Source organism: Mirounga leonina, unplaced genomic scaffold (assembly GCF_011800145.1).
Source record: "Mirounga leonina isolate KUSES-001 unplaced genomic scaffold, KU_Mleo_1.0 Mir_109, whole genome shotgun sequence".
NCBI classification, from domain to species: domain Eukaryota; kingdom Metazoa; phylum Chordata; class Mammalia; order Carnivora; family Phocidae; genus Mirounga; species Mirounga leonina.
In genome coordinates this window covers 3,834,993-3,851,277 of record NW_023270244.1, presented here as the reverse complement: position 1 = coordinate 3,851,277, position 16,285 = coordinate 3,834,993, and the positions used below count along the sequence as shown (strand labels likewise).

At 39.2% G+C, this 16,285-nt stretch overlaps 1 protein-coding gene across 3 annotated transcripts in view; it reads right to left on the bottom strand.

The window, feature by feature from the left end:
• The window catches only part of LOC118020054 (AT-rich interactive domain-containing protein 5B), a 175,702-nt gene that overhangs the window by 139,811 nt on the left and 19,606 nt on the right, over window positions 1-16,285 (bottom strand). For all 3 annotated transcript variants that reach the window (XM_035019899.1, XM_035019907.1, XM_035019916.1), the window contains exon 3: window positions 5,255-5,480. In XM_035019899.1, the coding sequence (XP_034875790.1) occupies window positions 5,255-5,480 (226 nt within the window). The remainder of the gene's footprint in view (window positions 1-5,254; window positions 5,481-16,285) is intronic.

Here is a 16,285-nt window from a genome sequence, read left to right as displayed (position 1 = left end):
GGAAGGAAGGAAGGAAGGAAGGAAGGAAGGAAGGAAGGAAGGAAGGAAGGGAAGAAGGAAGGAGGAAGGAAAGGACTGTCCTAATAAAGCATGTCTTCAATCCTAGTAAGTTCGTTAGATGTATCAGGTGAAAAATCCTCATTATGATAAACTGTCAGCACCTTAGCATGCTTCTTACTGGAGACATTTAAACTGTTTTCTTCAATGCAGAGTGAGAATCCTACCCACATCCACACCCCAAGAAGCAGTTTGACATATCAAACTCAAAAATGACCTGAAATAACCATTTGAAATACAAGGCCTCCAGAATTTCCAAGCAAGGACTATAGTCAATTTCTTTTTTTTTTTTTTTAAAGATTTTATTTATTTATTTGAGAGAGAGATAGAGAGCACAAGTAGGCAGAGAGGCAGGCAGAGGGAGAGGGAGAAGCAGACTCTCCACTGAGCAGGGAGCCCGACGTGGGCCTCGATCCCAGGACCCTGGGATCATGACCTGAGCCGAAAGCAGCCGCTTAACCGACTGAGCCACCCAGGTGCCCCAAGTCAATTTCTAACTAAAAGTACTTGAGAAGTCACTGACACGACTGGCCACTCCTGGCCCAGCTTGTTTTGACAAAATTCTCAGGAGGAAAAAAGTTATACAACATATAAATATACCTATCTATATGTAAGGAACCATATAAAACATATGTATATTTTATATCTAATATGTAATATACATATAAAATATCATTTTATAGTGTATATATATATATATATATATATATATATCCAGGAGGATTTTAATAATAGTCTTCTATTGAGGCAGATAATAATGAAAGTAAACCCTGCCCTCAATACTAGACCGTGTGATTAGGAAAGTTCAAAAGGGACAAATAAACTAAAATACTGCATAGCTCCCTATCATACAAAACCTCCTTCTGATAGTAACATGCTGATTATACTAGGACTTCAGTATCACAAATCACAAATGCTTCCATTGACACTAACTAATTATTCCTCAGTTGATCTTCTCAAACACCGAGTGAGATAAAGCAGGGTATACACTATTACACCTATTTTACACCCAAGGAACCTAAAGATGTAAACATACAGTGACTGTTGCAGAAAGTGACAGATCTCCAGGACAGGTGGAGCCAAGAGTCTCCTGACCTCCTGCCCACTGCGCTTTCAACACCATCATGCTGTCTTATTCCCCAGAGTACAACAAAATCCGAGCAGCAGAAGGGACAGGGGAAGCCACACTTTCCCAGTCTGATGGGCCTTCAGAAACAGAAATTGAACCAAGGGAACCCCCATCATTAAATTCAGCTGTACCCACACCCACATCCTTTGGTCTCTTTTCTCAATTTCAGCTCAGACGCTTCTGTCTTTTCTTTCTTTTTCTAGAGACACATTTGGAGATGAAACCATTCATAACTGCCCATCCACAGACACTTTGTGGCAGCATAATTGACAATGAGTCTGCTGCAAAAAAATGAAAATGCTGTTTTAATAACCTTGGCCTAAAATACATTCTGTTGTATGCCTCAAAGGGTTTCAATAAAAAGTCAACCTGTAGAGACATATTTTCTTGGCTTAAACAACAATCCAAAGCATATAAATGTAGTCCAACTATAATGACATATTTATAGGCCAATAAAGCTTACACTGCAGCTTTCATACTTCACTTAAAGGAACTCTGTAAGAAGCAGTGTTATATAAAATAATTTGATTTTTTCCCCCAAACTATAGCCCAAGGAATAAAAAATGCAAGTTTGCTATGTTTAACTGATAGTGTTTATATTCCTTAGTTGCTAAAAATTTTGTAAAATGAAATAATTCTTCATTTGATGACTTCCAACTGTCATACCAAATATGGGTCTCAAGTCCACTTTATTACAAAAGCTAAGTACTGTAATTCTAAAGACAAAAATAAATAACTAGAAGCTTGGTAGTGAATGATTTAATCAACCCGATTCTTCTGGAAAAACAGGTTCCTGTGTTCGTTATGCTTATGAATAATACATTCCTCAACCCTCCTATTTTAACATAGCTCGTTTCTCTCTTTTTTTTCTTTTCCTATAAACTTCAGTATGAAACAGTCTGAGAGAAGGTAAAATATCTCACCGAGTAAAGTCACAATTTGAATTGGTTTCATAGTGAACTTTCTTTCTTTGAAAAGGACAAAGAGGAGGAAAGGGGACGAAGTCATTCTAACACATCTCAGGAGTGTTTTTGAAGATTATTGGTTTTCCTACTACCTAGATGTGTCATTTTCGTCACCAGTCATTTTGAATCTTAAACGAAAACTGCACAGATTTGTAAAAAGCAAACATGATACCCACAAATATTGTCCTTGAAGGGGCAGGGGATAAAAAACATAAGAGCTGTGTTTCGAATCAGAGCAGTTATTGGAAGCTGCCATTTGGGGCAGAGTTTCTCTTTGCGGAGTATTAATTTGTTGGCAGACACACATTTGTGAGAACATTCTTGTTTTTTTACTCTTCAGAGAGAGACAGGAAGTGACACAAACTGGGATTAAAGGGAACTTATTCTACCTAAACATTGAGCAAGAAGAGTTCTTTAATTAGCTTTTAGATGGCAAAATCCCTTCTTTAAGAGTCAACCTAATTATTTTGTTCTTATTGATGTTTTAACGTGATGAAATACTTTGGTTAAAAACATAACGTATTGGAGTTTTATTTTAGCCACAAGAAAGGTGAGATCTTTCCCTTCTTTGCTGACTTCCACCAGAAAAAAAAAAAAAAAGAGGGGGGGTCTTAAATAATCTCAGAGTTCATCTTCTTTCTTTGGTAAGAACAATGAGGAGTTGGAAGTGTTCTACAGAAGGAAAAACCTAATAAGTGTGTGAACTTCCATTAACAATGTGGTATTGGAAGTGGTTTCGGTGTGGCCAAGAGAAAGAGAGATAAGAAAACCACTGTGTAGAAAGAAAAGTACAGACAACAAATATTTTGATGTTGCAGACAGAGAAAGGAAGAGGTTGAAGAGAAAGTTGCTGGGACAGGAATGCGTACAGCAAATGACACCCCCTATCTCCCCAATATAAATCCTAACAATGTAGACTTGTAAACCTTAGATCAGGCAGATAATGGAAACTCATTACATTAAGGAAAGTTTTTGTTTCTCTTTCCACATTATTACAACACAGTGTGCATTCCAATTACAAAAGCTATTTGTCTCAAATTCCCCACAGTTCATACCAACTGAGTAGAATTTCAAGGCCCCAAATACTATCCTTAAAGGGGTATTTTACATTTAAAAAAAAAAAGAAAGAAAGAAAAAGCACATGGTATTTCTTGTTCACCAGAGGAGAGCCTCCCCATCCAATCTCCTGTTGATTATTTTCCCTTCCTCAGCACTAATTGTAGTTCTGTTTCCCAAATGAGATAAAAAAAAAAACACCAAAAACCAAAATCAGAATCACCTGGAAAGTCTTTTATCAGTCCACATTCCTTGGCCTTGCCTCAATCCCACTGAATGAAGAATCTGGGGAAGCTGGATTTAGCAATCAGCATTATATTTAAAATTTCCGTACTGAGTTCAATGAACAGCTAGATTTAAAAACCACTAAGTACTTTGAATATTCACTATAAATCAATTTCTTCTGAAATCAATTATTAAAAAGTAGATCATGGACATTTTTTAGAATTCAGTGAGATCAAACCGTCTAAATCTTTTGATAGAATTAAGAGATTGAATTTCTCTTCAGATTCATTAATAAACTATCAATTTTAAACAGAAAACAACTCTGCTATAAATACTTTTGTTTATATGTGTGACATCAAGCTTAACCATCTACACATCCTTTTGTCCCCCATGGGTTTCCTGTTTAGTTTTTTTATTAGTAACAGTATATTCCATAACTAAAAAAAAAAAAAAAAAATCAAACAAACAAAAAACACGCTTTAATGTTAGGGGAAATACAAGACAACAGCAATACAACTTAGAGCATACATTAGGAAAGTAATACAAAAGATGTATTATTCACCATTATGACATGTCAGAAGACTAGTCACTGTGTGTTCATGAAATTAGGGAGTGTAACAGCATATATAGGAAATACAGTAAAAAAACAATTGGGGGGCTTTAAAATAAAACCACCAGATTAATAATTTTCCCTACGTGTACACATGACAGTCAGGCTGCCATGTCCAAAATATTACCGCCTGACATCTACCAAAATATGACAGGAAACTGTTAGTCGTTGACTCAAATTGCAAGAAAATATTAATAGGATTCCCAAAGCACAGTACAGCTCATCATAAATCAGAATCACACCGAAGACAGTTACGGCTGTTATGCAGTCTCTTTATGCCAATTAAGTAAATAGTCTAGGTTTGTTGTAATAGTTAAATCCTAGGCTGAAAAAAACAGGAAGTTGTCACATTAAGGCATAAAATAGGGCTATGAACATCAGCATTGTGCGAGAATGAAAGAAAAAGATGCCTTAATATGTTAAAAGTGAAGTTCCTCTTTGCCTAAAGAGGAAATAACTAGTCTAACTCAGAGGTCAACAACTTTGGTCTTGAGCAATGCTAGGAGAATAAGTCAGTGAATGCCACAGGGAGATACAAACAGAAGGGGGAGAAAAAAAAAGAAAAGGTCACAAAAAGTCTCTGGAGACGAAAGTGTTAAGTTAAAGCAACAGAATTACTTAGGGAGCCCCTCGCGTACACCAATCATCCCTGTGCTAAACTCTTTATATCTTAAATCTCAGTGACGTGTTAAAGTGCCCATCTTTTTCAGGTGGGGAAACTGAGGCTAGGAGGTTAAACAATTTGCCATTGCTCTCCTGCTCCACATTAAGTAACTCCTCTCTCTTCTTCGCGCTGTTTTCCACCCAATGTAAACAAACACATGAAATTGACATGGTGTTAGTAGATGTCATACTATCTCCTTAGAACAAATATTTAAACTCTTCATTAATTCAGTCTCAGGCACCCTAATGAAGTCTTATGCCTTCACACCAACGGGAAGCTGCCTAAGGTCATGTGTTACATCACCCAGTTCCTGGCATGGGGCTTCCCACGGAGAAGGCCCTGCGATCTGGCAGCCAGCATCCATCCCTTACACACCCAGACAATCTGTCCATACATATTCCCAGGATACTTTGAAGTCAAAGAAATTTTATATCTATATAAAATTATCTATATGACAGGGTTTCCAGAAAGGTCTGTGAACGACAACAACAACAAAGTAGGTTACGTATACGCCCACACATGCGATTTGAAGTACAAATTATATTTACCAAGGTCAGCCTTTTCCTTGAGGACATCTTTGAAGTTGAGTCCACTATTGAGGGTTGACTGCCGGTACTTCAGCAGAGCTTCCTTCTGTCCGTTCCTCCCCAAGGCCGAGGTTTTCACGGAGCCAGCTTGGAGGCCACATCTCCACTTGGAGAAATCAGAGTGTACCCACTTGACCAGGTCTTCAAGCTTCACAATTACCTTTTCAGAAACAGCAATGACTTCATCCTACAAGAGGTGGTCAGGGAAGAACAAAACATTATTGGTGGCTGGGGGGCAAACGATAAATTTTCAACAAAGCCCCTCTGAAATACCATTTGAGTGGTTTAACTTTATGCAAGCAGACAATGGGCTTGTTGGTGACAAAGAATCTTCAATAATTCACTTCAAGGGTTTTTCACTGCTAGCTGTCTAGTTGAAAAATAATGTAGAAGATCTATTTGTTATACGGTAAGAAAGTGCCCCCAAATTGGGCAGTAATTCTGATAGCCATTTTTAATGCTAGGTGCCAAAGCCTACTCTGCCCATCTAACCACTCGCTCGGGTGAAAGCTAATCTTTAGGTGCAGTTAATTGCAAAAGTAAAAAGTGAGAACTAGGTGACTAATGGTTAGCCTGTCTCTATATAAATGGTCTAAGTAAATCTGGGATTCTTGGAACTCTGACTCACCCCCAAATTCCTATGTTTATGGTACATTTTCCCTTGGCTTATACACAAATATTGAATTTAACTTTTGTCTTAAAAATTAAATAAAACTGTGATGTAATCCCAAAAGAAATACTTCATAAATGTTATGTGCTTCCCACTGAAAGAAACTTACACATTCTCATGTTTCTTAAAAACTTTGTAAGTTGAGAAATGAACTGATTTTTTCTTTTAATACATATGGGGCAAGGGGAGAGAGGGTGAGCGAGGAGAAAGCCTTTGAATCTAAGAAAAGTAGTTGAAACTTAAGTTTCTCGTATGGATCATAAATTTGAATTTTAAGCATCTCTAATTGCTTCCAGGAAACAACCAACTTTTCTGACTCAGAATTAATCCGGCAAGATATTTAATAGATATCCATCCATGGAGCAAAGGAGGGCCTCTCTTACCCGAAGATTCTTTGGAAAAGGCTTAAGAAGATCATCTCACTGGGTTTTAAGTTAAATTATTTGAAGCATTTGACATTTCAACTTGAACTGACTTTTTTCATTTCTTTTACTTCACATTTCTGAAGAAAGCTTAGCTGTGAAAACCCCTAAGCTTACAAAATCTTAGAAATATTTTTGACAAACAACAACAGGAAGATGCCTCTAAGCTACTAAACAAAAGGAATTCACAAGTGATTTTGGCTAATTTTGCTGTTAAACATGACTCCTTCCTCCTCCTCCCCCACCTACACACACACACACACACACACACAGTACTGCACATGCTACTCCAAAGCAAACAAAAAAGGGTTTATTAAGATCAGCTTCACACAATAAGAAACCCTGGATTTAGTTTTTAAAATTATTTTAAGGTAGGATCTAAAATTTCACTTTTCCTCATCCAGTTCCAAGCTGCTTCTGAGAACAAAGTTTGTTAGGCAGCAACAAAATAAATACTCTATCAAAAATGAAAAGTAAAACTTTCGTAATGGAATCCATTCTCTTATCATGATTAAATATGAACTTCCACTGAATGGGACCCAAAGTGGAAACTGTTTTTATCCTCTGCTCAAGAAAAAAAAATTCAGTACTTTATAAACAATGGAGCATATTACAAAGTACCATTTCAACGGATGATTTCACTCAGATTCACTACACCATCCTCTTGAAATAAAAGATCTGTCGTTGTCACGCATTTTATAGCTATTACATGGTGATTATTAAATGTCAGAATGAAAATTCAGGCTGGGTATTGTTTCAAAGCATATGGGAACAGCTTCTGGACAGGGCACACCAGAAATCAAGTTTAGAATATGCTGGAAAATAATTAAGTATCATGGTATATAAGTCTCAACATTAGCAAAGATGGAATTTGGCAACAATGTTACCAAATATGGTTCCTTAGATGAGACCAGTTTGGAGATGAGTGTTATTTTCGAATAGCTCTATGATCAAATGATTATCATTTCAATTACCAGTTGCTTCAGATCTTTTCCAAGAAATGGTATGACTAGCCCTGGCTGGCTTACAGCGCCCGCCAAACAAATAGTTTATTAACCAAGAGAAAATACAATCCTTATGATGTCATTGATGAACAAACCCATCCTTCAAGATTCAGTCTATAGATTTTGTCCTCCCTCCTTTTCTCTCTCTCAGAAGCAGACTTCATGAATATACATCCGTACATGAAAACAAATGCAGGGTTTCACATAAACTCGCATAAGCCATAAACCCAAGTTTGGATGAATTGTGCAACCACCAGTGTTTTACTGTGGATTCACAGAGAAACTGGCCTTGCAACATTGTCAAATGCCAGGATTTAGAAGGAAATCTGATAAGCGGAGGAGGGGAAGCAACAAACCAACCCAAAAAACAAAACAGCCAACATATATATAGAAAATGTCTCAGGAAACATTGCTTTGTACACACAATGGCATAAATCACATGTTCATATTTACTATTCTGAGCAAGCGTTGACTAAAGTTCCTAATACTTGCCGTTCCTGGGCAAGCTTCTATGTCTAAGAAAAGAATTACAATAAGCTCATCTCATGATTACATTAGCTCTCTGCAAACCAAGAATTAGCACTGGATAAATATTGCTGATTTACTCTACTACAACACAAAAGGAACACAAAGAAATACACTTTGTTATTCTCGTAATGTACCTTGGCTTTTCAATTAACCCAGCTCCCTAGCAATATTTATGGAGGTTGTGTTGAGAGGCTATGGAAGTCCAGATCCCCTTTTGCCACTGTTTTAAGTGGCTTGTTTCTGTAGTTTGGATTTTGTGTCTACCTCTGTATAAAAACAGCTCATGCCATCCCGGAACCCTCTCTGTCAGAGGAAAGTATCTAGCTATGAAGTCACAAATTAGCCTGTGTATTGCTGGTCTCCCCACGTGTTCTAAAAATTGGGAAACTTCACACAAGGTCTCTAGACTTCTGTCTTTTCATTAAATAAAATAAAAACAAAATAGTAAAATAAAATAAGATAAAATAAAATAAAAAAGAGGTATCTGCCAATAAACAAAACAGAAACAAAAACAGTTGAAAGTGGTTGCTTTCTTTAGATAAGATGGGAGATATCTAGTTTACGGGTGACCCATCACTCCCTACTACTGCCTTATAGTCAGTCGATGTTTCCCTCACCTGCCTGGCCCCGTGGGGCTGCTGGCCAGCAGGTAAACATGCACACCCTGATTTGGTCCACCTCCTTCACGTTATTGACGAGCACAGTGAGGTCCAATGACATAGCCTCGTACCACCTTCTGATAGAACCGGGGCATGCCTCCAGGTTTCCTATCTGCCAACATAGCATTCATTCTGGACTCTGAAGCCTTTGCCTGGGTTCGAATCCCAGGCCTGCAATTTACACTGTGAAGCACAGGGAAACTTCTTTAAGCTCCCTGTGCTTCCATTTTATTTAATGTATTTTTTTAAAAAAAGGACAATAAGACTACCTCTTATGGTAATTGTGAGGATTAAATGGGCTAACATAAATGAAGTGGGATGTCAGAGTTAGCAACACGTTGTCATGAGTCCTCCGCTCTGATGTTTTCCAAAGTTGTACCATGCAGAGATGAGTGTAGATGGTTCATGGGTAAACTTTTTTTTTTTTTTAAAAGTTACTCATTGCTTATTTATTTTTGTGGTTACTTTCCATTTATGGGAAAGTGGTACTGGTTTTCCATTTATAGGAGATTTAGAAAGTTTCCTCTTTAAATAAATTTAAGTTAAAAAAATAGGCCAATTTGAACAAAACCATTAAGTAAACACAGGACATGTGGGTATGGCCAAAAAAAAAAAAAAAAGATAAAAGACAAGATGCTATGAAAATGACTGAAATTTGGGACAGTGTATTATGTCAGTGGTTCTCAAAGTGTAGTCCAGGAACCCTGGGGAATCCCCAAGATTAGTTCAGGTGGTCCATAGAAGCAAAACAAAGATCATAATAATACTAAGACATTATTTGCTTTTTTCAGTCTTATTTTCTTTCAAGTGTATAGTGGGGTTTTCCAGACACTATATGACATATGGTAAGGCAGGAGAGTAAATGCAGAAGCAGATATGAGAACCCAGCTGTCTCTATTAAGCTAGACAGTCAAGAGCTTATAAAAATGGAAAACAATGCTACTGTTTTTACTGATTTTTTTTTTCAAAATATGGTTAATTTTGATAAAAATGTAGCACTTATATAATGGGTTTATATGGCTATTTTCATTTTTTAAATTAACTTACAGTAAAATCTCCTGTTTTGATGTACAGTTCTATGAGTTTTAACACATGGCAACCACTGATATGTTCTTGCTATCGAGTTCTCTTTTCCAAATGTCATATAAATTGAATCATACCATCTGAAATCTTCTGAGACTGTTTCTTTCACTCAGCGTAACGCCTCTGAGACACATCCATGTTGCTGCATGTATCAAAAGCTTGTTCCTTTTCGCAGCTGCGTACTACCTCCCTTGACATGGAAGTGTCACAAGATTGTTTCTCCATTCACCCACTGAGGGACACTGGCTTGTTTTCAACTTTGGGGACTCCAAATAGAGCTGCTGTAAACATTCACATCAAGCTTCTTCTGTGAACAGACATTTTCAATTCTCTAGAACAAAAACTCAGAAGAGGGACTGCTGGGTAAGCGTCTACCTAATTTTGCAGAGACCGTTTCCCAGAGTGGCTGTATCATTTTGCACTCCCACCAGCAAGGGAGGAGAGTTCCAGTTGTTTCTCTTCCTTGCCAGTACTTGATACGGTTTTTGTTTATTAACTTATTATTGCCACTCTAATATGTATGGAGTGGCTTCTCATCATGTTTTAAATTTTCATTTCCCTAACGGCTAATGATGTTGAACATCTTTTCAGGTGTTACTTTTTCATCCGTATATCCTTTTTGGTGAAGCACATGTTGAAGTCTATGGCTCATTTCTCAAATTGGGCTGTTTGTTTTCTTACCATTGAGTTTTGAGAGTTCTTGTATCTACCGAATACAGGTCTTTTGTCAGATACGGGATTTGGAAATATTTTCTCCCGTCCTGTGGCTGTCTTTTCATTCTCTTAACAGTGTCTTCAATAAAACAAAAGTTTTCAATTTTTGATCAAGTCCAGTTTGATCAGTTTTTTTCTCCTTTCAATTGTGGCTTTACTCTTTTGCACCTGTGAGTTCTTTGCCTAATGCCATGTCATAAGCACTTTCTCCTATGTTTCCTGCCCAAAGCTGTGTAGCTTTACATTTAGAAGTATGATCCATTTTGACTTAATCTTGTATGAGGTCTGTGAGATTCAGCTCGACATCCATTTTTTTCTACATGTGGATGTCATATTGTTTTTATTTTTAAATGAGTTACCAAGTACTTTAGATTATTTTTCAGTTTTAATTTATAATGCAGTAAATATCAATAGATATAACCCATATAAACAAAAGCTCTTTGGCATCCTCAATAATTTGAGTGTAAAGGGTCTTGAGTCCAAAAACTTCGAGAACCATTGTATTATATCATGTAACCAAGACCTTTTCTTTCTTTTTTTTTAATTTTTTAATTTTTTTTTAAAGATTTTATTTATTTATTTGACACAGAGAGAGATAGCGAGAGCAGTAACACAAGCAGGGGGAGTGGGAGAGGGAGAAGCAGGCTTCTTGCCAAGCAGGGAGCCCGATGTGGGACTCGATCCCAGGACCCTGGGATCATGACCTGAGCCGAAGGCAGACGCTTAACGACTGAGCCACCCAGGCGCCCAACCAAGACCTTTTCTTATTTTTCATTTTCTTTGACCTCTTAGTGGCATTTGATAACGAACAACCCGATCTTTGACAAAACTCTCGTCCTTATTAAGAATTATGAAGCGTCTGAGATTTTACTCTCCTTCCAAACTTACAAGTTGGCCTGCCACAATTCTACGGATGGTGGCAGAGGACACAAGACTCCTGGTCAGAGACAAAGAACGGTTTATTGTTCACAGCAACAGCTGCAGTCAAAGTATCATGTTCGTGTTGTTTCTTCAATACCTAATTCCCAAAATGAGATGCAAAGAGGGCGAGCTGACATGTGCACGTGAAGTGGGGTGCATTATAGGAGCAGGACCCTGAGTGCAGGGAACCCAAATCTTTAATACTGGTCAATAATCACGCCTGCCCTTTGTTCTGGAGAAAGAAACTTGCTCTGTCTTCCAAAGCTGTTCACTAGATAAGCATCCTTATCCCCACCATTTCCCCGCCTTCCCTTATAGCCAGGTGCAGCCACGTGACCAAGTTCTTACCAAAAAAAATATGAGTATTAGTGACATGTGCCACTACCAGGTCATGGCCTTAAAGGGAATGGAAACGCCTTTGGACAATACACATGAGGACAAATCTCTCAGGAGAAAAAGACAGAAGGAGCTGGGTGTCTAGGCAACCTCATGGTGCAGAGCCACCTTACTAGGCCTGAACCATCTACCTGTAGGCTGTGACACAAGAGAGATTTTGAACTCCCGACTTATCCAAGCAATTTTAATTCTGGGTCTCTCTGACACACAGAAAAACCTCTATCTTTATAAATATATCGTTCCTCAGGAGAGAGAACATGAACACAGCCTTCCTCATAACATACCATGTGGTAACCAGTAACTGATCATTGCTTAGGATAACTATATTCAAGGGCGCCTGCGCGGCTCAGTCAGTTAAGCATCCCACTCTTGATTTCGGCTCAGGTCATGATCTCAGGGTCATGGAATCGAACCCCGCACTGGGCTCCATGCTCAGCACGGAGTCTGCTTGTCTCTCTTCCTCTCCTCCTCCCCCTGCTTGCTCTCTCTCTCTCTCCCTCTCTCTCTCTCAAATAAATAAAATCTTAAAAAAAAGGATAACTATATTCAGCTATGTTAATAAAGCCTAAAGTATCATGAACACATAAACGTAATGTAAAAGGGGTTGACAGAGAGAGGATGGAATGAGAACAGGAAAACACGGCATATTCACCTCAATGTTCCCCAAACATCCTAGATTTTTAAAATGTTCTTTGTAGCAATTGCAATGTGATAAATGTTAGGAACACAAGCATACCAACAGGTGATGTTAGCTAAATAAATAGTGAACCCAAAATAATAGTCCAATTGGTTCCACGAGAGTGGGATATTTTCATCTAGATAGAAACTAAAAATGAAAACAAACACACAAAACCCTGTTAAATGCTAACATTCAGAAAGACCAGTGCAAGCACATCGGCTTGTGCCCTCACCACTGTGGTAGGCAGGTGTGCCCACAGCGTGCAAGGGGAAGACTGCCACCACCGGGCCTGGCTGGGTTGGCCACTCTCACGCTCACGTGGCCGGTCACTCTCCCAGTTAAGACATTGGTGTGTTCCACTAACAGGACACCTACAGAGCGAGTAAAAGGTTTCACTCTACAGGCACGTGGTTGCCGGTCAGAAGTCCAACAAAGTCAGGGCAGAACGGTAACGTGGGTCGACAAGATGGAAGTTTTCACTGGCCAGCCGTGAAATGCGAAAAAGGAAGACAACGCAGCTCCATTTGCTAGATTTCAGGGGCGATCTTTGTACCAGTGTAGGATCCCAGCAAGAAAGAGAATGCTTGTGTAATGATAATCCAAGGAAGATTTCAGAAAGGCACTGATGACAAACGTGTTGGTGGGATGTAAAGGAGCCACAAGAGATAGAGTAAAGGAACTTGGGCTAAGGGCAGGTCAGTTATCATCACTTGTAGGCCTAAGGGTCAAAGCAGGGAGCGAGCGGTTACTAGGATGGAGTAGACCCTTCTCTACCAGTGGTGGTGACTCTTCCTTGGAGGGACACCAAGAGCCTGGAGGAATTGCACAGGAAAGAACAGGGAATCATCACCTGTCTTCACCCTCCTTCCTATCCCCATCCTGGCAGGGCACCTCTCTGGCTGAACCCCACCAGAAACCACAGGGCCAGCAGCTCTGTTCATGGAGTCAAACCAGTGAAACAGAGGGCAGAGAGCATAGAGAAGGGAACAGTTTTTAAAATATTCTCTGTACTGGAGAATGAACTGACCTAGCGGGGCCCCTGCCCACTCTTCCCATTTAAGACTTTGTCCCTCCTCCTTTCATGTGGTGTAATAATATCCATTTTTCCTTAGAAATAAGGATGGCAATAGATGGTAGTAGTTGTTTTTTAATGTACTGAGTAGACAAAATAAAATGATATCAACACTAAGTTGGTCCCTGGACTGGGAATTCCTGTTCTTATTACCTGTGACATAATGGTAAATCTTTATGAGGCACCACTATTTCATGCTGAATTGTGTAATTCCATGTTCTACAGTAAACACCTGCATTGCGGAAACTTTTTAGCGGCAGGTATCCTTGCTTAATCTCTACTTCTTTCGTACTTCCCGAGGAGCCAAGGACTAGGCTGTGCCTAAAGCATAAAAAACTGCTTATCTTAATGGTACACCATCTCTGGATGGTTCCATGTTTGGAGAAACGAAGGGATACTTAGAAAGCACTGGCTCTGGAGTCTGCCTGCCCCAGGTTCAAATGCAGCTCTACTAGGTTTAATGTCCACATTCATCCTGGGAGCATGGCATCATCTTGCCAAGGTCTCATCTAAAAAAAATGGGTTGGGGGGTGGGGTGCCTGGCTGGCTCAGTCAGTGGAGCGTCTGACTTTTGATCTCAGGGTTGTGAGTTCGAGTCCCACGTTGGATGTAGAGATTACTTTAAAAAAAAAACTAACTAAAGAATGGGGGAAAATAAGATTAAAAAAAGATTAAGATTAAAAAAAAACTTGCCTCCTAGGGCAGTAAAGGATGTTGAAGCCATCAGAGTACAATGGTCAGCACAGAGTAGGCACTCAGGAAATAATGGCGATTACTATTACTATATCACATGGCTTTAACTGAAAATGAGGGAGTGAGGGCGAGGGGTATCCATATGCCACTTGTGAGTAGCTGTGTGTATTCCTAACTCTTCTGAATTCTTTGTCAGGGAACAGTGGATAACCCTGTAGCTGCTGGGTACCTCCAAGGGGAAGCTGGGCCAGAAAGCAATTACTAATGTCTGGGCTTCTAAGTCATTCTCCTCAGTCTTTGAGGATAGGGCAGTCGAAAACTCTGAGATGTTTTACTTTACCCAGACACTAATCCACGAATTTGACAGACCTCTTACTTGATCTCTACAAGGACTCTCTGAGGTAGGTGTTCTCAGGCCCATTTTAGAGATAAGAAAACTGAGGTGGAACCAGAAACCAGATTTGGCAGCACCCCCGTCTTGCTGGCAAATTGATCTCTACGGTCCTTTCTCTAGTAAAGCTCCATGCTACTCCCACCCTGGGATAAGGGAACTCTCCCCTAACAGTATCCTGGGGGTTGGGGGAGGAGGGAAGGGTTGGGATTTAAGGTCATTCTGCAACAAAAAGGGATTTGAATTTTTGATTGGTATTGTGTTTTTGTCCTCAAAGTAAGATTATAGGAATTGCCATTCATGTGCTATTTAAAAATGTGAAGAATTTTCTGTCGTCCGAGTGATGAAGATATCCTCTCAAGTATGTGCTAAGGTTTAATTTGACTCCCTGAACATGATGAAATGGATTTGCCATGGAGACTCATTAGTGTATTGGGTTCCAATTTCCCAAGCCAGCCCCTTCTCTTCCAACCTCCTCCCTCCCTCCCCGCAGATATTTGGGTGAAGCTTGTGGCTCAATGAACTTTGGAAATCCATCCTGGCACAATTAGAGGGAGTAAGCAAACAGAAGACTGCTCTGAGGTGTGATTTGTCAGATGTAATGCAACCATCCTTCACGGTATAGCCAAAGGCATTTGCGTATCAAACAAGTAATTCAAAATCCTAAATATTTTATGTAGCTAAATACATTTTTAATAGAAGTTAATTTAAAACCTGTTAGGCTGCAGCCTGCTCCCCTGACTAGAAGCCCATCTCTAAAGAAAACCCCAGAAACATCCTCTCATTAATGCCCAGTTTCATATCTTTCCTTTTGGATTGACCATGTATGAGCCTTTTTTCCCTCCCTAAGATTAAAAACAATTTACGCAGAGAGCAAGAAGATGCATCCCAGTGTCCTAGATACTTCCTCTCTAAACAGGCAAGTATCTGATACATACCGAAAGACGTGTTAATGGTTGAGCCTGCCCACCTTCCCTTTGGCCAAATTAATGGGGTCTTCACTCCACAGTCTATTTTTTTTTTTAACTACTTTGAGGTTGCTATGATAAAAACTAGCTTGGCACCTATATTCTTAGCTCTGGCCATTAAAACAAGCAAAAGAAGATAAATGAGTCTAATTCCAGTGTTAAAGTTCAGTTGAAAACATTCTCAACTCCACTTTTTCTCAACAAACAATAACAATAAAACCCAAACACAACCGCCACCCAACACAGACGGTCTAATATGCTGAACGAATCCAAACCATTCCTTTGACATCTCCTGATCTTTTTTCACCCACTTTTACAGGCACGTTACCTTCTGCCCAGGTACACAGTTCAGTGGGGCCTATATTCCATAAAGACCCTAAAAGGAAGAAGAAAACTCTTTGCCCCTGTCGGTAGATGAAAACCATGGTGGACACTGTCTGAATGATGCAGGGCTGCTGGTGATCTGGCGTGGAGTCTTGACATACTACTGTCATTAATGAGAAGAGCAGTCTTCACAGCGTATCACCAAAAGCCTCATGCCTATTTAGAACGCTTTAATGTAGAAACCAAGTAAATCTTCCTGTTTTGTGTAGTCTCTATTTAAACATAAACATATGATTTAGACATGCTCCCTCTTGTTAAACATTTTTTTTTTGCTCTGTTCACTTTGCACAGTTCACATTATTATCCTTACATGTACAATGGCGGTGGAATAATCTGAAACCCACAGCTTTATTTAATAATGTAATTATCCTATATTGGATTACTTAAAGGGGCTTTGTATTTTTAAGT